Here is a 14,165-nt window from a genome sequence, read left to right as displayed (position 1 = left end):
GTTGACTTTCCATTATGGACAAGCCATCATCGATCCAAAACCAAAATTCGCTACACAATTATTCTCGTTTCATATTCTTCCTATACACTACTTCTGTAGAACAGATTTCAAGTCAACAGCTCTAGTTTTACTGGTCCTTTTGCTTTCTGTTATTATGGCTCCCTTAGTAACATAGTTCTAAAGATCATGGTCTAATTGCTGGGAACATTTATGACTCCTGCAAGTGCAAAGTTCACTAGGAAAACTAGCTACAAATATTAAATCCGGATGTGGATTCATTCCCCAGCAGCAGTCCGACTGGCGTGAAAAAGACCTAAAAATATTTGTGGAAATAGTTCCAAAATGCCCTCAAAACAGAAAACATTGTTGTTCTTCGCTGGCTTTATATCAAGCATCGGATCATTTGCTGTCATTTGTACATGCCTAGGGACTCAGCAATGGGTTTCCAGCAAGATCCAGTTTTCAGGAGGGAATTATGGTGGTCAAGCGGATGTAAACCTTGGACTGTTTTTTGTCAGCAGTAAGAAGACCATCACGACTGGGGTGGCACTGGACACCCAACTGATCTCCAGACAAGGTAAAGTTGGTAAAATGGGTTGAAATCAACCATTTAGGCTTGTTAACTGCATGTCTCATGAGAATCAGCTGGTGTCAGAGTTCATACTTAGTCCACACATCGTCCATCCTTTTTATGTTGTCTTGACTTTTTACACACATTCACTGTTTGCCAAATCTGAACACCAATAAATGTGTAAGAAAATATTTTCTTTCATGGTCACCTGGAAAACAGGGTGGTGGCTATAAGCACCAGGGTTCCAACGCAACATTGCTGGGTTCATAGCTCTGACAAATGGAGGATCCCAGCACGAGAACACCAGATCAGCAAGAGATTCAATTGCTAACAAAGTTACATTTTGCTAAATATATACAATTTATTTTCTGCTGCTGTGCCCATCATTTTTGAATGCAAAAATTATTAAGAACATTTTTTTTACTACAAAACATTTTTACTATGAAATTGCTCCTAAAGCACAATTCTGGGGCAAATGTCTTCTTTTTAATACCCCCAGACTATTTATTGTTTTAAAAGCTCTGGCTGCAATACGTAGCCACAGTCCAAAGTTGTTCCCTGCATTATTTTCTTTTTGCCACAAGATGTCCTCTAGTTTTTTTAGATTGAAGACAACTCAATGTAAGTGCAGGGTGTCAATATCCCACCCCAAGTGGATATTTGTTCTGATGCTGCCTTCATTGTCTAATGATAAAGCTCAGGACAAAAGCACAAGCATGGGCAGAACCTTCACTCAAGAGGGTTAACCACTGTGCTGTCCACATAGATTACTTCCTTGTTGTGTATTACATATTATTTCAAGTAACCCTACTGTTTTGTATGTGATCACTGCTTGTTCATTCTTTGCTACCTCCTTTCTCATTTCAGTGTTTGACCTATTAAAGGAAACGAACGGTGTGAAGATCACCCACATTATCGTCATATTATTCCTTGTACTTGGTCTGGCTTGCTGTTTCCTGGGATCTGTGACTACATGTTTGAATAGTGTCAGCAATCCTTACATAACCTTTTTGGGCTCTTTGGGTGTCTATGTGTGGACTTCCATTAATGGTAAGTGGATAGTAAGCAAATGTATCCATAAGTGAGGGTGGGATTCTGATACAAAATTCTTTATTTAGGTGGAGCTTAGGAAGGTTTTACCCCAACCAAGAATCTCCAACTTTAATAGGCTGGCATATGAAAATTATAATGCAAATTAGGACAGACATTGCAAAGGTTATCTCCTATTTTTATTTGCAGTTAAACAGAATTAAAGTGGACTGAAGAGATCCCTAGACCCTCATCTATACTTCTAACTGTTGCCTCTGAATGCAGAGATACAGTCATGAGAAAAAGAAAGTTTCAGTTTCAATGTTTTACACATATTGGAGGAATGTTGGCCCATCAGAATTGCTTCATTTTACTGAGGATTCGGGTACAGCTCTGTGAAAGTCTTGCCACAGCATTTTAATCAGATTGAGGTTTGGACTTTGACTAGACCATTACACCTTCTTTTCTTTTAAGGCATTCTCTTGTAGATTTACTGTGTGCTTGGGATCATTGTCCTGTTGTTTGATACATTTTTATTCATGCCTTTTTGTCACACAGATGGCCTTACATTTCACTCTTACATTGGTATACAGAAAAGTTCATACCCAGCTCAATAACTGGCAGCCAAACAAGCTCAAACCATCACTCTCCATCACCAAGCTTGACAGTTTTTATGAGGTGATTGTGCTGATATGCTGTGTTTGTTTTTTGCCAAATATGGTGCTGTGCATTATGGCCAAATATCTTGGGTTTCATCTGTGCAAAGGACATTGTACCAGAAGTGTTGTGGCTTGTTCAGTTGCAACTTTGCAAACCTAAGCTTTCATAGTTGTGCTGCCATGTTCCTGTTATAGAGAAGGGGCTTACACCTGGCAAGCCATACTTGTTCAGTCTTTTTCTAATTGTGCTGTCATTAACATTTAACATTATACCTGTGCCCTGTAGAGTCTGAGAGGTGCTTGTCTTGGTGTTTGTCTTGGTCTTGGTGCTTTTTGCAATTTTTTGAGGACTGTGCAGTCTGACCTTGGGGTGAATTTTAGCTGTGTTGAATGGTTTCCATTTTTTAATAATCTTCTTGTAGGATGGTGAGGAATGGTGGCCTTCAAATTGTCTGGATATGGCTTAATAAACCTTCCCAAATTCATGGACAGCCACAATAGATAAATACTGATGTAATTCCTACTTAGCACTGTGTTGCACAACTGAAGGCTCCAGACCTGCAAACTGCCAACATGTCTGCCTTTATAGAGTTGGTTGCACTTGTTGATGATCAATTAAGTGCCTTTGGTTAGCAGCACTTGGCTTCTACTAACTCTCTTAACTCCCAAGGAAGTAGAAAAAGGGGAACCTCATTTTTCACAAACTGCTTCTGCATTTTGAATTAGTCTTTGTTATATAAATAATTACACAGTGTAATATGTAGATTGTGAGCCCCTTTGAGGGATAGTTAGTGACATGACTATAGGCTTTGTAAAGTGCTGTGTAACATGTTGGCAGTATATAAATATAAATTATTAATAATAATAATAATAATAATAATATGTCATGTGTCGTTGTTCATTTGGGGTTGTATCTACCTAACTAACCTACTGACCTGCCAAAAAAACAGATACTTTTTTTTTGTGACCTTAGTATTGAAGGAGGGTGTACTTTCTTTTTCTCATGGTTGCATACAGAGAGCACAGGACTGTCAAAAGAATGACAGATGAGATGTATTGTGGACTGTAAATGACAGCCTAGGCTTAAGCTGCGTACACACTTCCAATTTTTATCGTTGGAAATGAACGACGAACGATCGATTGGTCAAAAATCGTTCGTAAAAAAAGTAACCAACGACGCCGACAAACGAGAATAGTCGCTGGAAATGAACGACCGGACTGGCGGATCGGATTGGACGACGATCGTTTACCATCTATCGTGTGTACGGTCGTTCATTGATCGTCCATGGTCTGAGCATGCGTGATGAACGAACGTTCGTTCAATTCCTGTCGTGCACGTCACTTCCTGTATCGCTCAAACGATCGCATCTATTGTGTGTACAATATCTACGAACGATTGTGTCGTTATCTCCATGTACAGGATAGGTGCTATACGATCGTTCGTATATATCGTGCAGGAACGTTCGTCGTTCGTTTACCAACGATAATTATTGGAAGTGTGTACGTAGCTTTACCTATGATGTGTAAGAGATAAGGTAACAGGATCTCCAGGGATAAATTGGAACACTTTTTCTATTCCTGCTATGTACTTGAGGCTTAATATGTTTATTATTTTGGGATATGGTTTATGTATATATTTAAAAAGTGATAAATCACTTCAATTTAATAGTTTGGGATAACATCCTCCGGGGCCTCCACTGTGTCACACAGGGTCCTAGATTTGCTAAATTTATTTTTAACTAATATATGACTTGATAGCAGCTAATGATGTTACTGACTTAGTAAGGTGATTAACATGCACAGAGATTTCCCCTCTTCAACAATATCAGGGAGGATCGCAGATGTCCCATGACCCTAGGGTAATGGCAAAACAACTCAAAGCCAATTCTCACACTTTATAAATCTTTTTAGTTCTGTACCTAAATAGCCACTCCTCTTACCACAAAGTTTCCTCTCTCAGGCTTGTATTGTTAAAGAAGGGAAGGACATATCTAATCAGATCTTTTGCTAAGGGCTGAATACAGAGTGCACTGTGTGTCCTTATCAAGCAGGAAACTGATATAGTGTCACTATATTATTCAGAGTGTTTCAAATGGCAATGATTTGTGTTGCATATTGTATCAAACCCGATATTCACTTTCCAACTTCTGATGCAGATTTGAGTGTGATAGCTGGAAGGTAAAACAGACAGCTCTCATTAGGGAAATACCTATTTCAAAATGGCTACTGTACTACAAAATAGGTTTTGCCTCCTCAGTGTGACTGGGAGATGTTACACTGCCATCAATATTTATTTAACCCCCCATAGTTTCAGTATATTTGCTAACTCCATTGGCCTATTTAAATCTTTGCTGTGTGGTAAGAAAAGTGGGTTCACCAGTTTTATAATAAACTTTAGCATGTGTGTTTGGCAGCTAATTTATTTGAACGGGCTCCCTACTACACCGACATGGACATCAGAACTCATTAACACACACAACATAACTGTGTAAATCCGACCTTGCCGTAAGGATTTTTATTCATGTCCATGGTTGTGAATTCTTATGGCCAATTTATAAGAGTGACTGTCCTAAATGGGCACATAATCTCAATGTCAGTAAGTAGATGTTACATCTCTAGTAAAGTAACAACACATTTGGCCAGTGTTCTGCTTCAACTGAACTGAATTTAATTACCATTGAAAGGCAATGAAGGGGAATCACCTTGTATAAAATAGGAACAGTCCATGAAGCAGCATGGATGGCTCAGTGGTTAACACACTCGCCTCTGTAGAGCTGGGTCCTAGGTTTGAATTATAGCATTTTTCCAGGTGTTTGCAGAGGTTTCCTCTGGGCACTCCCTACACCTCCTAGTTAAACGCCTCCCCCAGACATTTGTACATATAGGAAATAAACAACAGTACACCACTAGGCACAATATGGATGTTTGAGAATATGAACAAAAAAGCAAAATAGGTTTCCACAACAATTAAGATTCCAGCTAACACCAAAGATTTCATAGAAAGGGCTGAATGTGCTTCTAAATGAACAACATATAATGCATTTAATATATTTAAGACTCAAAGAATGACGCGGTTTCCATAGGTTTACCTACCCCGAGAGTGACTCGGGGTTACCGCTAGTAGCATCTTTTTTCTACCCAGACTCAAACTCTGGGTTACCGCCCAGGTTAAAAAAAGAACACTGTTGAAAGTTGAAGTATTCAAATGTCTTTATAAGGTTCGAAAACAACCTGACTATGTAAATTTATAGAAAGCCAAGGTGAAAGTTTGCCCCTCCTTGTCTTCGTAACACTGAAACTCTCTTAATGAACTGCTCACCCCTGTGTGTTTGTAGGGTGTGAACTCGTAGTCAGTGATGCTCTCATCATTGCTATTGCATCAATAAAAATATTTAAAAAATATATATAAGTCTGATACAGTGGACTTGTTTATGGCAACTCACTCTGGGATTAGTGATAGCACACTTGTGATATGCTGTGTGTGTGATGGCAAAATCAAACACAGGGGTGGAGGGTTTTGTTGGGTGGGGAGTGGAAACATATCAGCCTTCTGAGCTGCTATGTTATGCTGTGAGAAATTACGTTATGTGAATTATTTAAAAGTTGATTAACAGGATTTTAGAAAGAGATTGGAGTTAGGGGTTCTATAGAGGCTATGCCTAATAAAAGTCTGTTTCAAGGTATAAGGAGACATTGGGACCTCCATGTGAGCATGAACTGCGGTTTGCTCTTTCTGGTTGTCAGATTATGTACATTAGGAGACTTCTGGAAATAGAGGATATCTGTGACTTTGTTTATAATCAGAACTAGCTTCCAAAATCATCAATGACCACAATTTCTAATGCATGTACAAAGAAAACTAAGTGTGTAATGACAGAAAAAGACCAAGTGGTCCACCAAGTCTGCTCCTTTATTTTATTTTTTTTTAAACTATTTGTTTTGTGTCCCAAGCTTCTTTAATTCACTAACTGTTGGCTGTTTCTAGAAGTAGCAATATATTTCCTGTGTGGTATATTCCACGTGTTTCATTGGCACTACCAGAGTCTGCATGTGGGAGGGAAACTAAGCATAGTTGGAGGAATGGAGAAGTAGATTACAGTGTCAAATTGCCACCAAAGAATAGCAAAGTGGCTACACTGAGAGAGAGTAGAGTTCCGTTTACCTTTGATGCGGAAAAAAGTGGTTACAATGAGGACTCCAAGAAAAGGTAAAAGACCTCTAGGGTAATAAGACCAGTGGGAAAGGGCTATATGATGTCTGCAGGAACTAGGGTCAGCATTAGTTCTCCAAAAACTTTCTGATAATCTGTTTTTCTGGATTTTATAGAGAAACCCATCCTACCCTGCATTAAAGAACCCCTGAGTATGTAGGCATGGTAGGAATACTGAATTAATTTGTTACCCGCCTATGAGGATGCTAAAGGCAATGTGTGTAATGATGCCCTTGACTTACATATTGATAAATCATGTTTGGAAATGCTTTTCTTTAAAGCAAATTCAGATTTCACCAGCTGCCTGTGGGAAATAGATGTTTGTATATCAGTCTCATGATAGCTGCCTGCCTCACCCAGGACCAGCACTAAGTCCTGGCCCTTGCATCGTTATCTCAAGTCATATATAGTCTGCTGACCTTATCACACAGAATAATCCATGTCCAACTTGGCAAATGTGCCCTGGATGGCATAATTTTGTATAGTCAAAATAAAAAAGTATTGAAGATATACTAATATTTAAGGCACTTACTAGTTATGTGGCTTCAATACTTGAAAGCTTAATTTAAGGCAAATAAAAAAAAAAACACAAATGTATGCAACCCAAGGATGGGCAGTGCTCACTTGTCCAATGCTCCATCATGCATCTGGGTGGGAACATGATAGCCAAAGATGGGTTTCACTTTTGCTTGGTTCTGTGACAAGTATGGGAGATGCAAATGGATGTGGAAAGTTGTTGGTGGAAGAGGGAGAGGTAGTTTGGCTGGCAATAGCTTTAAAGCACAGGTAGACAGTTATTATTAAATTGGTCTAGGTTTGCATTATACTGCCAAGCATGCGTATGGCATACGTGGCTTATCGGGACCCTGGCAGCTATGGCCTATCAGATGTGCTCTGTTTAAATGTGCTGACAACAAATATGCTGACAGCAAAAGAAGGAAGCAAAATAAACAAGGAGAAATTAAAAAAAATAATAAATGATGCCAGGGGATTAACATTAAAACCATCATTTTTAGGAGAGCAGCAATACCAGCTTATGTGTTCCATCATTGTAAATTTCTTTAACTGAACCTTATGCATTAACAATATATATAAATGTATATTTATTGACATGTTTTTTTTACCTTTCTCCAGCAATCCTTACACTCCTTGCCATGATTCTGTTTGCGGTAAATATAGAGGTGAATAACATGCCGAGGAATTTGGCTAAAGCAATGGATACGTCAAATGATGTATATAGCACCAGTAAAAATGCATATGGGTATTCTTACTGGCTTCTGCTCTTCAGCATCTTCCTGAATTTGACCACAATAGGAATTATCTACTACTACCAACATATCAGATACAGCAAACAGAAAGAACAGGAGAGACCCATGGAAACTGCCACAAAAGATTCCATCTTATTCTGAGACTGGGACCCCACACCACGCAAGCTACTGCTTATTACACCGCTACCACCAATCGTTCACAATAAACCAGCGGGACCTTCTGGGGAAAAAAGCTGCTTCAGAGCTCATTAAATACTCTGATCACACTGTCATTTGTGTAAGTGGAAATGAAGAGGCCTCATTGATAAACAGACTTATGGTGCCCTGATGCTCTCATGTATATTAAACTATCATTTTCAGAGGTGAACAATTGTTTTCTATATAAAGTGTTGCTGTGTGGACAGACAGGGTGGTATGATTTGTAGAAATGCATTAACAAATACAAGAAGGCAAAGCAAGGCACAGTTTAGGGCACATTCATAAGGTGAATGGGACTTAGGTTGAACTAAGGCAAAAATGTTATATATATTGCAGTGTGATTAGCAAGTTTTGTTTTTTAAAGTTCTCCCTGTAACATAATGTTATTATCTGATGATTTCGCAAGTAGATCTGTATTTTTTTACTTCCTATAACAGGCCTAGCTGCCCAGCAAATGTGAGATTTGCTGGGGGCGGAACAACCATTAAATACTTGTGGGGCCTTTACTATGGTCACCAAATAATTTATTAAAATGCATTAATAAAATATTACAAAAATGATTGTTGCATACCTACAGTGTAATAAACATGTGCATCGTAGACTACCCTTCCACAGAACAAAAAGTGCAATGCTGCAGAACAAAAAGTAATGTAACCTTATTACCAGAAGGAGTAATAGATCTACTGAGTGGATCTGCAGAGGGAGCTCCGAAAAACAGAACATGCTATGATAGACTGCATGTTATTTCTGATTTGGCCCATAGTTTAATTTTGAAGAATGTCTAAAGCCTGATCTAACTATCCCTATGCTGTTACAGCATGTCTTTAGCAAGGGTGTATTTCTTTCTTATTTCCTATTCCTACTTACAGTTTTGGCTTTAAATGTTCATTGTCCATTCGTTCCATCATGTAATTCCAACATGTTCCCATTGGCCATACTCTCTTTGAAGCCTTCTATGTCACATGTGCAAACTCCAATCTTTAAATGCTGGCATGCTGTCTGTATTAAGATCAGCTTGAAGATAGAAGGAGCCACCACCTGAGGGTAACAAGGCTGCTGATATTTAGGAAGCTACCATTCTAGGCCTGGATGTGATAGGTTACTGGAAAAGAATACCCACACCAGAACAAGTAAATAGTAAATTATTATTCTGTTCTTTTTTGTTCAATTACACTTTAAATTTTGCCATAGAAATGTACCTGAACCTTGTTTTATATCTATTCCCCCTTATTTTTCAACCGTGTGTGCTTTGCCAGGCTTAAGCTGCGTACACACTTCCAATTTTTATTGTTGGAAATGAACGACGAACGACCGTTTGGCCAAAAATCGTTCGTAAAAAAAGTAACCAACGACGCAGACGAACGAGGATAGTCGTTGGAAATGAACGACCGGACCGGCGGATTGGATTGGACGACGATCGTTGACCATCTATCGTGTGTACGGTCTTTCAGTGATCGTCCATGGTCTGAGCATGCACGGTGAACGAACGTTCGCTCACTTCCTGTGGTGCACGTCACTTCCTGTATCGTTCAAACGATCGCATCTATTGTGTGTACAATATCTTTGAACGATCGTGTCGTTATCTGTAGGTACAGGATCAGTGCCATACGATCGTTCGCAGACATCGTGCAGGATCGTTCGTCGTTCGTTTACCAACGATAAAAATTGGAAGTGTGTACGTAGCTTAAGAACAACACACATAACTTGTATCTTCAAATCAAACACCCTGGTGTTGCCACTATTACCTTATACTGTATAGAGTTAATAATAATAAATTGTACTTATTTATACATTTCACAGCCAAATTCAGGAGTCATTTGTACACTTCAGGTAATAAATTGGTAGAAACATTCACTTACATATTGAAAGTGATGCTATCTTTATTTGTATGCTCTTCCAAGAGTTTTTCAATGTCATGTAAATTACAAAGTATTTTGTATATTTCAGCTATGGGTCCATTAAATTGATAGAACCATTGTCTTTACTTACCTGACGAAAGAATAGCAAGGATTTCTTTTGATGGTATGGTCTTCCCAAAATTGTTTGCTGTTCTCTGTGTTTTAAAAAGAAAACAAAAGAAAAAAATATGGTTGTAAAGTAGTGTTCTACTTGTTTCTTCCCTTACCAGATGGCTTAGTTCAAAGTTGCACTTAGACATATTCTGCTGTGCTGTCACCTAAGTTAACCCTTAGAACTATGGGAATCCTTTGTCATGTACTGTCCATTTAGGACTGCCCAAAAATGATGTTTCTAACACAAACATAGGAAATTCAATTACAATTATTTTTTCAACTTAAAGATTGCACATTGTACCAGGTGTATCTGACAAGTGTAACAAACACACTTGGGGCTCTTTTACACTGTGCAGTTAATAAGTAAAAAAGTTTCACAAAATCACAGGTTCTCAGCTAGACATAGTACTTCTATGGTAGGAGTCATAGTAATCAATCAACAGAGCGTGTCACATAAAATCTGGTATAGCTTTCATATGTAGGGTCTCTTTTCCGACGCGTTTTGCCCTCTGGCTTCCTCAGGGGATTTTGAGACTTGGGCTAAATTACCAAAGATATACATATAATCAGTTTGGTATATAGAGGATGTGCAAACATCAATTTACACCTCTATTTATCAAACGAATTATATGTACATTTTTGCTAATTTAGCCTTTGTATCAAATCCCCAGAGGAAGCCAGAGGGCGTAGGGAAATGGTTTAGAACCTCTCCAATTCACTGAATGAAAGAGGTTGGGCCAGCTTCAGAATCCTGTGGCTTCCCACAGTTCTGAAATGGCCCTTACTTCAATCAGTTCCAAAACAGCCATTTAGAGCAGTCTATAAACTTTTTTTCTTATAAATTTAAGAAGTAAAACCTAAAAATCATTAGCTTGTAGAGCATATCAACATTTCTCTTTATTTATAGAGGTGAGCATAACAAATTGATTGGCGGTAAATATGGAATTTTTTTTTAGCAATTACCATATGACTTCTGGGAAAAGGGTCCAAAGTCTGCCTTATATTTGCTTTTGCTGTTATCTAAACACACCTAGCTTGCCTGCTACTGCCAAACATATGCATGAGGATCCTTCTACGACAAACAGGGAATATTCATAGATACCTATTGTGGACGTATCTAAGAGCGTAGTAATACAACAAGGTATAAGTTAATTTTATAGGAAAAGACAGGATAAAAGACAATATATGTAGGTAAGTAGGTTGTTATGAGATCTACCAGAGTTTAACATAGTATTGCAGTATTTAGAGAGAAAACATGGAAACTGGGCAACTGCTTATGGTAACCATCAGTCACCAAAACTCATAATGTATTATGTTGCGCAAAATAAAGATAAAAAAATATTCAAGAGTGATACTTCAAACAAGGTCACTTTAACTGGCAATAAAGTAGAAATTTTATTGTAGTGAATCACCGTCTTCTGACTTGCTGTTTCAAGGATCATGGAACTACAAATAAAGTATTATTTTATGGACAACTAGCGCAACACTTTTATGACTACCATGGCAAAGAATATTGCTGAAGTTACCCTTTGCAGCAAAGCACCATTGAGATTACAGTAAGTTTGAGACATTGGAGTCATCCACATGAGTTGTCACAGTTGCTCTCATAATTTGTGCCTCATCGAAAAGCCACACACTGTTCTGTATTTGGATCTTTTCTGGAAAGGTAGTAAAGCACCGGTGGTAGTGCAACGTTTGAGGAACACACATAGAACACACATGGCCATTTTATCAAAGCAAGCTTCAACATATATGTTAAGAATTTGGATTTCCTTGAATTGTATCCTCCACATATTCTATTAGCATACACTCTAGAACAAAAAGGGTCAATGGAATAGGTTTGATGTTAGTTTAGGATGCTTTTGAGCTCATACAGAATTCAATGGAAAGTTAGTTTGTTTACCTCCTGACTAGCAGCTACCCTGTTCCAAGTGTGATTTTCATCATTTCCAAACAACTTGTATAGTAAAACTGTACGTTAACAGGCATAATGTCAGCAAGAGTAATACCTGGCATGGCATTACCTGTGTGTCAACCCATTCTTCTCGATAATGTCACTCCCCTCATCACCCCATGCCGCTTTATGTCTCTACTGTCTATATTCATATGCCAGATACTTATGTGCATCTCATTTACATATGGCAGAGAAGCAAGAAAAAGTTTTTAGTATGATACTTTTATTAAAGTTTTAAAACCATTATGGCATAAAAGCAACATCAAGTGGTAGCATTACTGTCTGTGATGTACAGCTTTCAAATTTTTCAAGGGTTGACACTATCAGTCACTGGGAGTTACTTATCTCCTTACAGCTGATCCTTTCATTTATTTATATGCTGTATGTATAATAAGGTAGTGTACTCCGATGCAAATGTTGTAGGTAGCACTGGATTCCTTCTCATAGAAGGCACACATTGGCTACTTAGCTATATCCAAATGCTTCTCTATTGCCACCCTCTTTAGAAAGTCAAATCACTCTTAGTAAAACAAAGGGGTGAGAGGGTTTAAGAATTAGGAGAGTCTAGTCAGGATTTGAAGGCCAGGGGTATCAAGTAAAGGAAGTAATAGGGGGATATTTAGGGGTTGGAGAGGGGATATCTGGAGTTTTGAATATCATCTTGTAAGCTTTTGTTTTGAATAGGGATAGAATGATAAAGCAAGAGAACTTCTGAAAAATAGTAATTGCTTTCTGTGATTCGAGTGTTAGGGATTAGTAGAAAAGTAAGGTTCAGGATAGGGTTTGGTGGTAAGATTCCTTTCAGACCTGTAGTAAACCACAGCATTGTACTAAATGCTCAACTATGGCCCCAACCGCTCGTATTCAACTGTATGATAACTGCTGGGAACAAGTTTGTGCATTTGCACACAGCTATGTTTGTGTTGCTGGGGGGTTAAAGCAGGGTTCTTGGGTGCAACATGTCACTTCTGGGCATTCATTTGCTTTTCTCATCTGGAGGAAGAACTGCACTGCTACCACAAATGCAAGGGCAACACATGCAAAAGTGTTGATCCATGGTGCCGTTTGTAGCTCCTAGAGGTACAGTATAGCAGTCTAAATGAGGTCTAAGAGTTAGGAATATGGTTTAGATTAATAATAGGTTTCATTTATTGGTCCAGGTTAGGGGTTAGGTGACAGTTGGTAATACTACTATAAAAAGCTGACAAATGTTTCCATTCTACCCAACACTATCAAAATGCTACCACTTCATTAAAGCGTTGTGAAATTTTATTGCATTCTGATGTATTTGAACTCCTGGTAACTTTTGATAAAGTTTTGCTGATGGGGAAAAACATTTTCAGTACTTTTCTATGAAAAATGCAAATTTCAATCAATGTTCCCCTTATTTACCTCCTCTGAGAATACATTTTTTTCAACTAAGAATGTCTGCAAGGAAACCTGCTGATAAGGGAATATACTGTGTGTTCTTTATGTAACTCTACTAGTGGGCGGATGAATTGACTGGAGGGCCTGTGGAGTATCTACAGCTTGTAAAAAAAAATCTTCTGCAGTTTATCTGTGTGCGTATTTCTCAAAAGAACAGATTGGAAGAAAAGCCTATTTTGGTGAGATGACCACTGAGCACTGGGATTGGTTTTGGCAGTGTTCATTCAAGCAAAAGGCACTTTGACTGGCTTTGGCACCACATACTTGCATTCACCAATAAGCGATGAAAGGGGACCTGTTGAGACCTTGCACAAGCTCGGGTATTGAACCCCATGAATACCACCATCCTATACATTGAGGCATAAGTGAAGTCAGAGAGGTCATATATATACTAGGGGACAACCAAGAGGTTCAGGTTAGAAAGCATTAGGTTTTGGTAAAAAGTTTCTAAAAGTAAATTTTTTTGGCATCTGTGTTCCATTGAAGATAATGTACACGTCCTGTCCTGTAAAAACAACAGTAAGTGAGAAGATATCTCTACAAAGCAAGATAAACCACCTTCCTACACAAACAAGAGTCCCCGTTGGAAAAGGTTAGCTTAACTTCTGTTCCAGTGACCTCAAAACTTTTTCTCTCACTTCCAACCCCTGGTCTGCCAATGGCCAAGGGGGGGGGGGGGGGGAGATCGTTTAGTGTGGACACATATACGGTAGCAATAAAAACCATAAAAGAGGATTAAAACAATCACCACCCTACCAAACTATGAATTTTGAATTAAGATACACTTTGATATTTCAGGGTAGTGCGTGCAAGTTAAGTGATATGCTGGATGATTA

General features: G+C 38.5%; 1 protein-coding gene across 1 annotated transcript; it reads left to right on the top strand.

The window, feature by feature from the left end:
• The first annotated feature begins 257 nt into the window (after window positions 1-257).
• Window positions 258-9,919, top strand: CLRN3 (clarin 3). Its single transcript, XM_072424518.1, has 3 exons — window positions 258-577; window positions 1,439-1,621; window positions 7,604-9,919. Exons 1-3 carry the CDS (start codon window positions 343-345, stop codon window positions 7,876-7,878), a joined length of 693 nt encoding a protein of 230 aa, XP_072280619.1. The 5' UTR covers window positions 258-342; the 3' UTR covers window positions 7,879-9,919.
• The last annotated feature ends 4,246 nt before the right edge of the window (window positions 9,920-14,165 follow it).

This window comes from Pyxicephalus adspersus, chromosome 10, assembly GCF_032062135.1.
Source record: "Pyxicephalus adspersus chromosome 10, UCB_Pads_2.0, whole genome shotgun sequence".
Classification (NCBI taxonomy): domain Eukaryota; kingdom Metazoa; phylum Chordata; class Amphibia; order Anura; family Pyxicephalidae; genus Pyxicephalus; species Pyxicephalus adspersus.
This window is presented reverse-complemented; position numbering and strand designations above follow the sequence as displayed.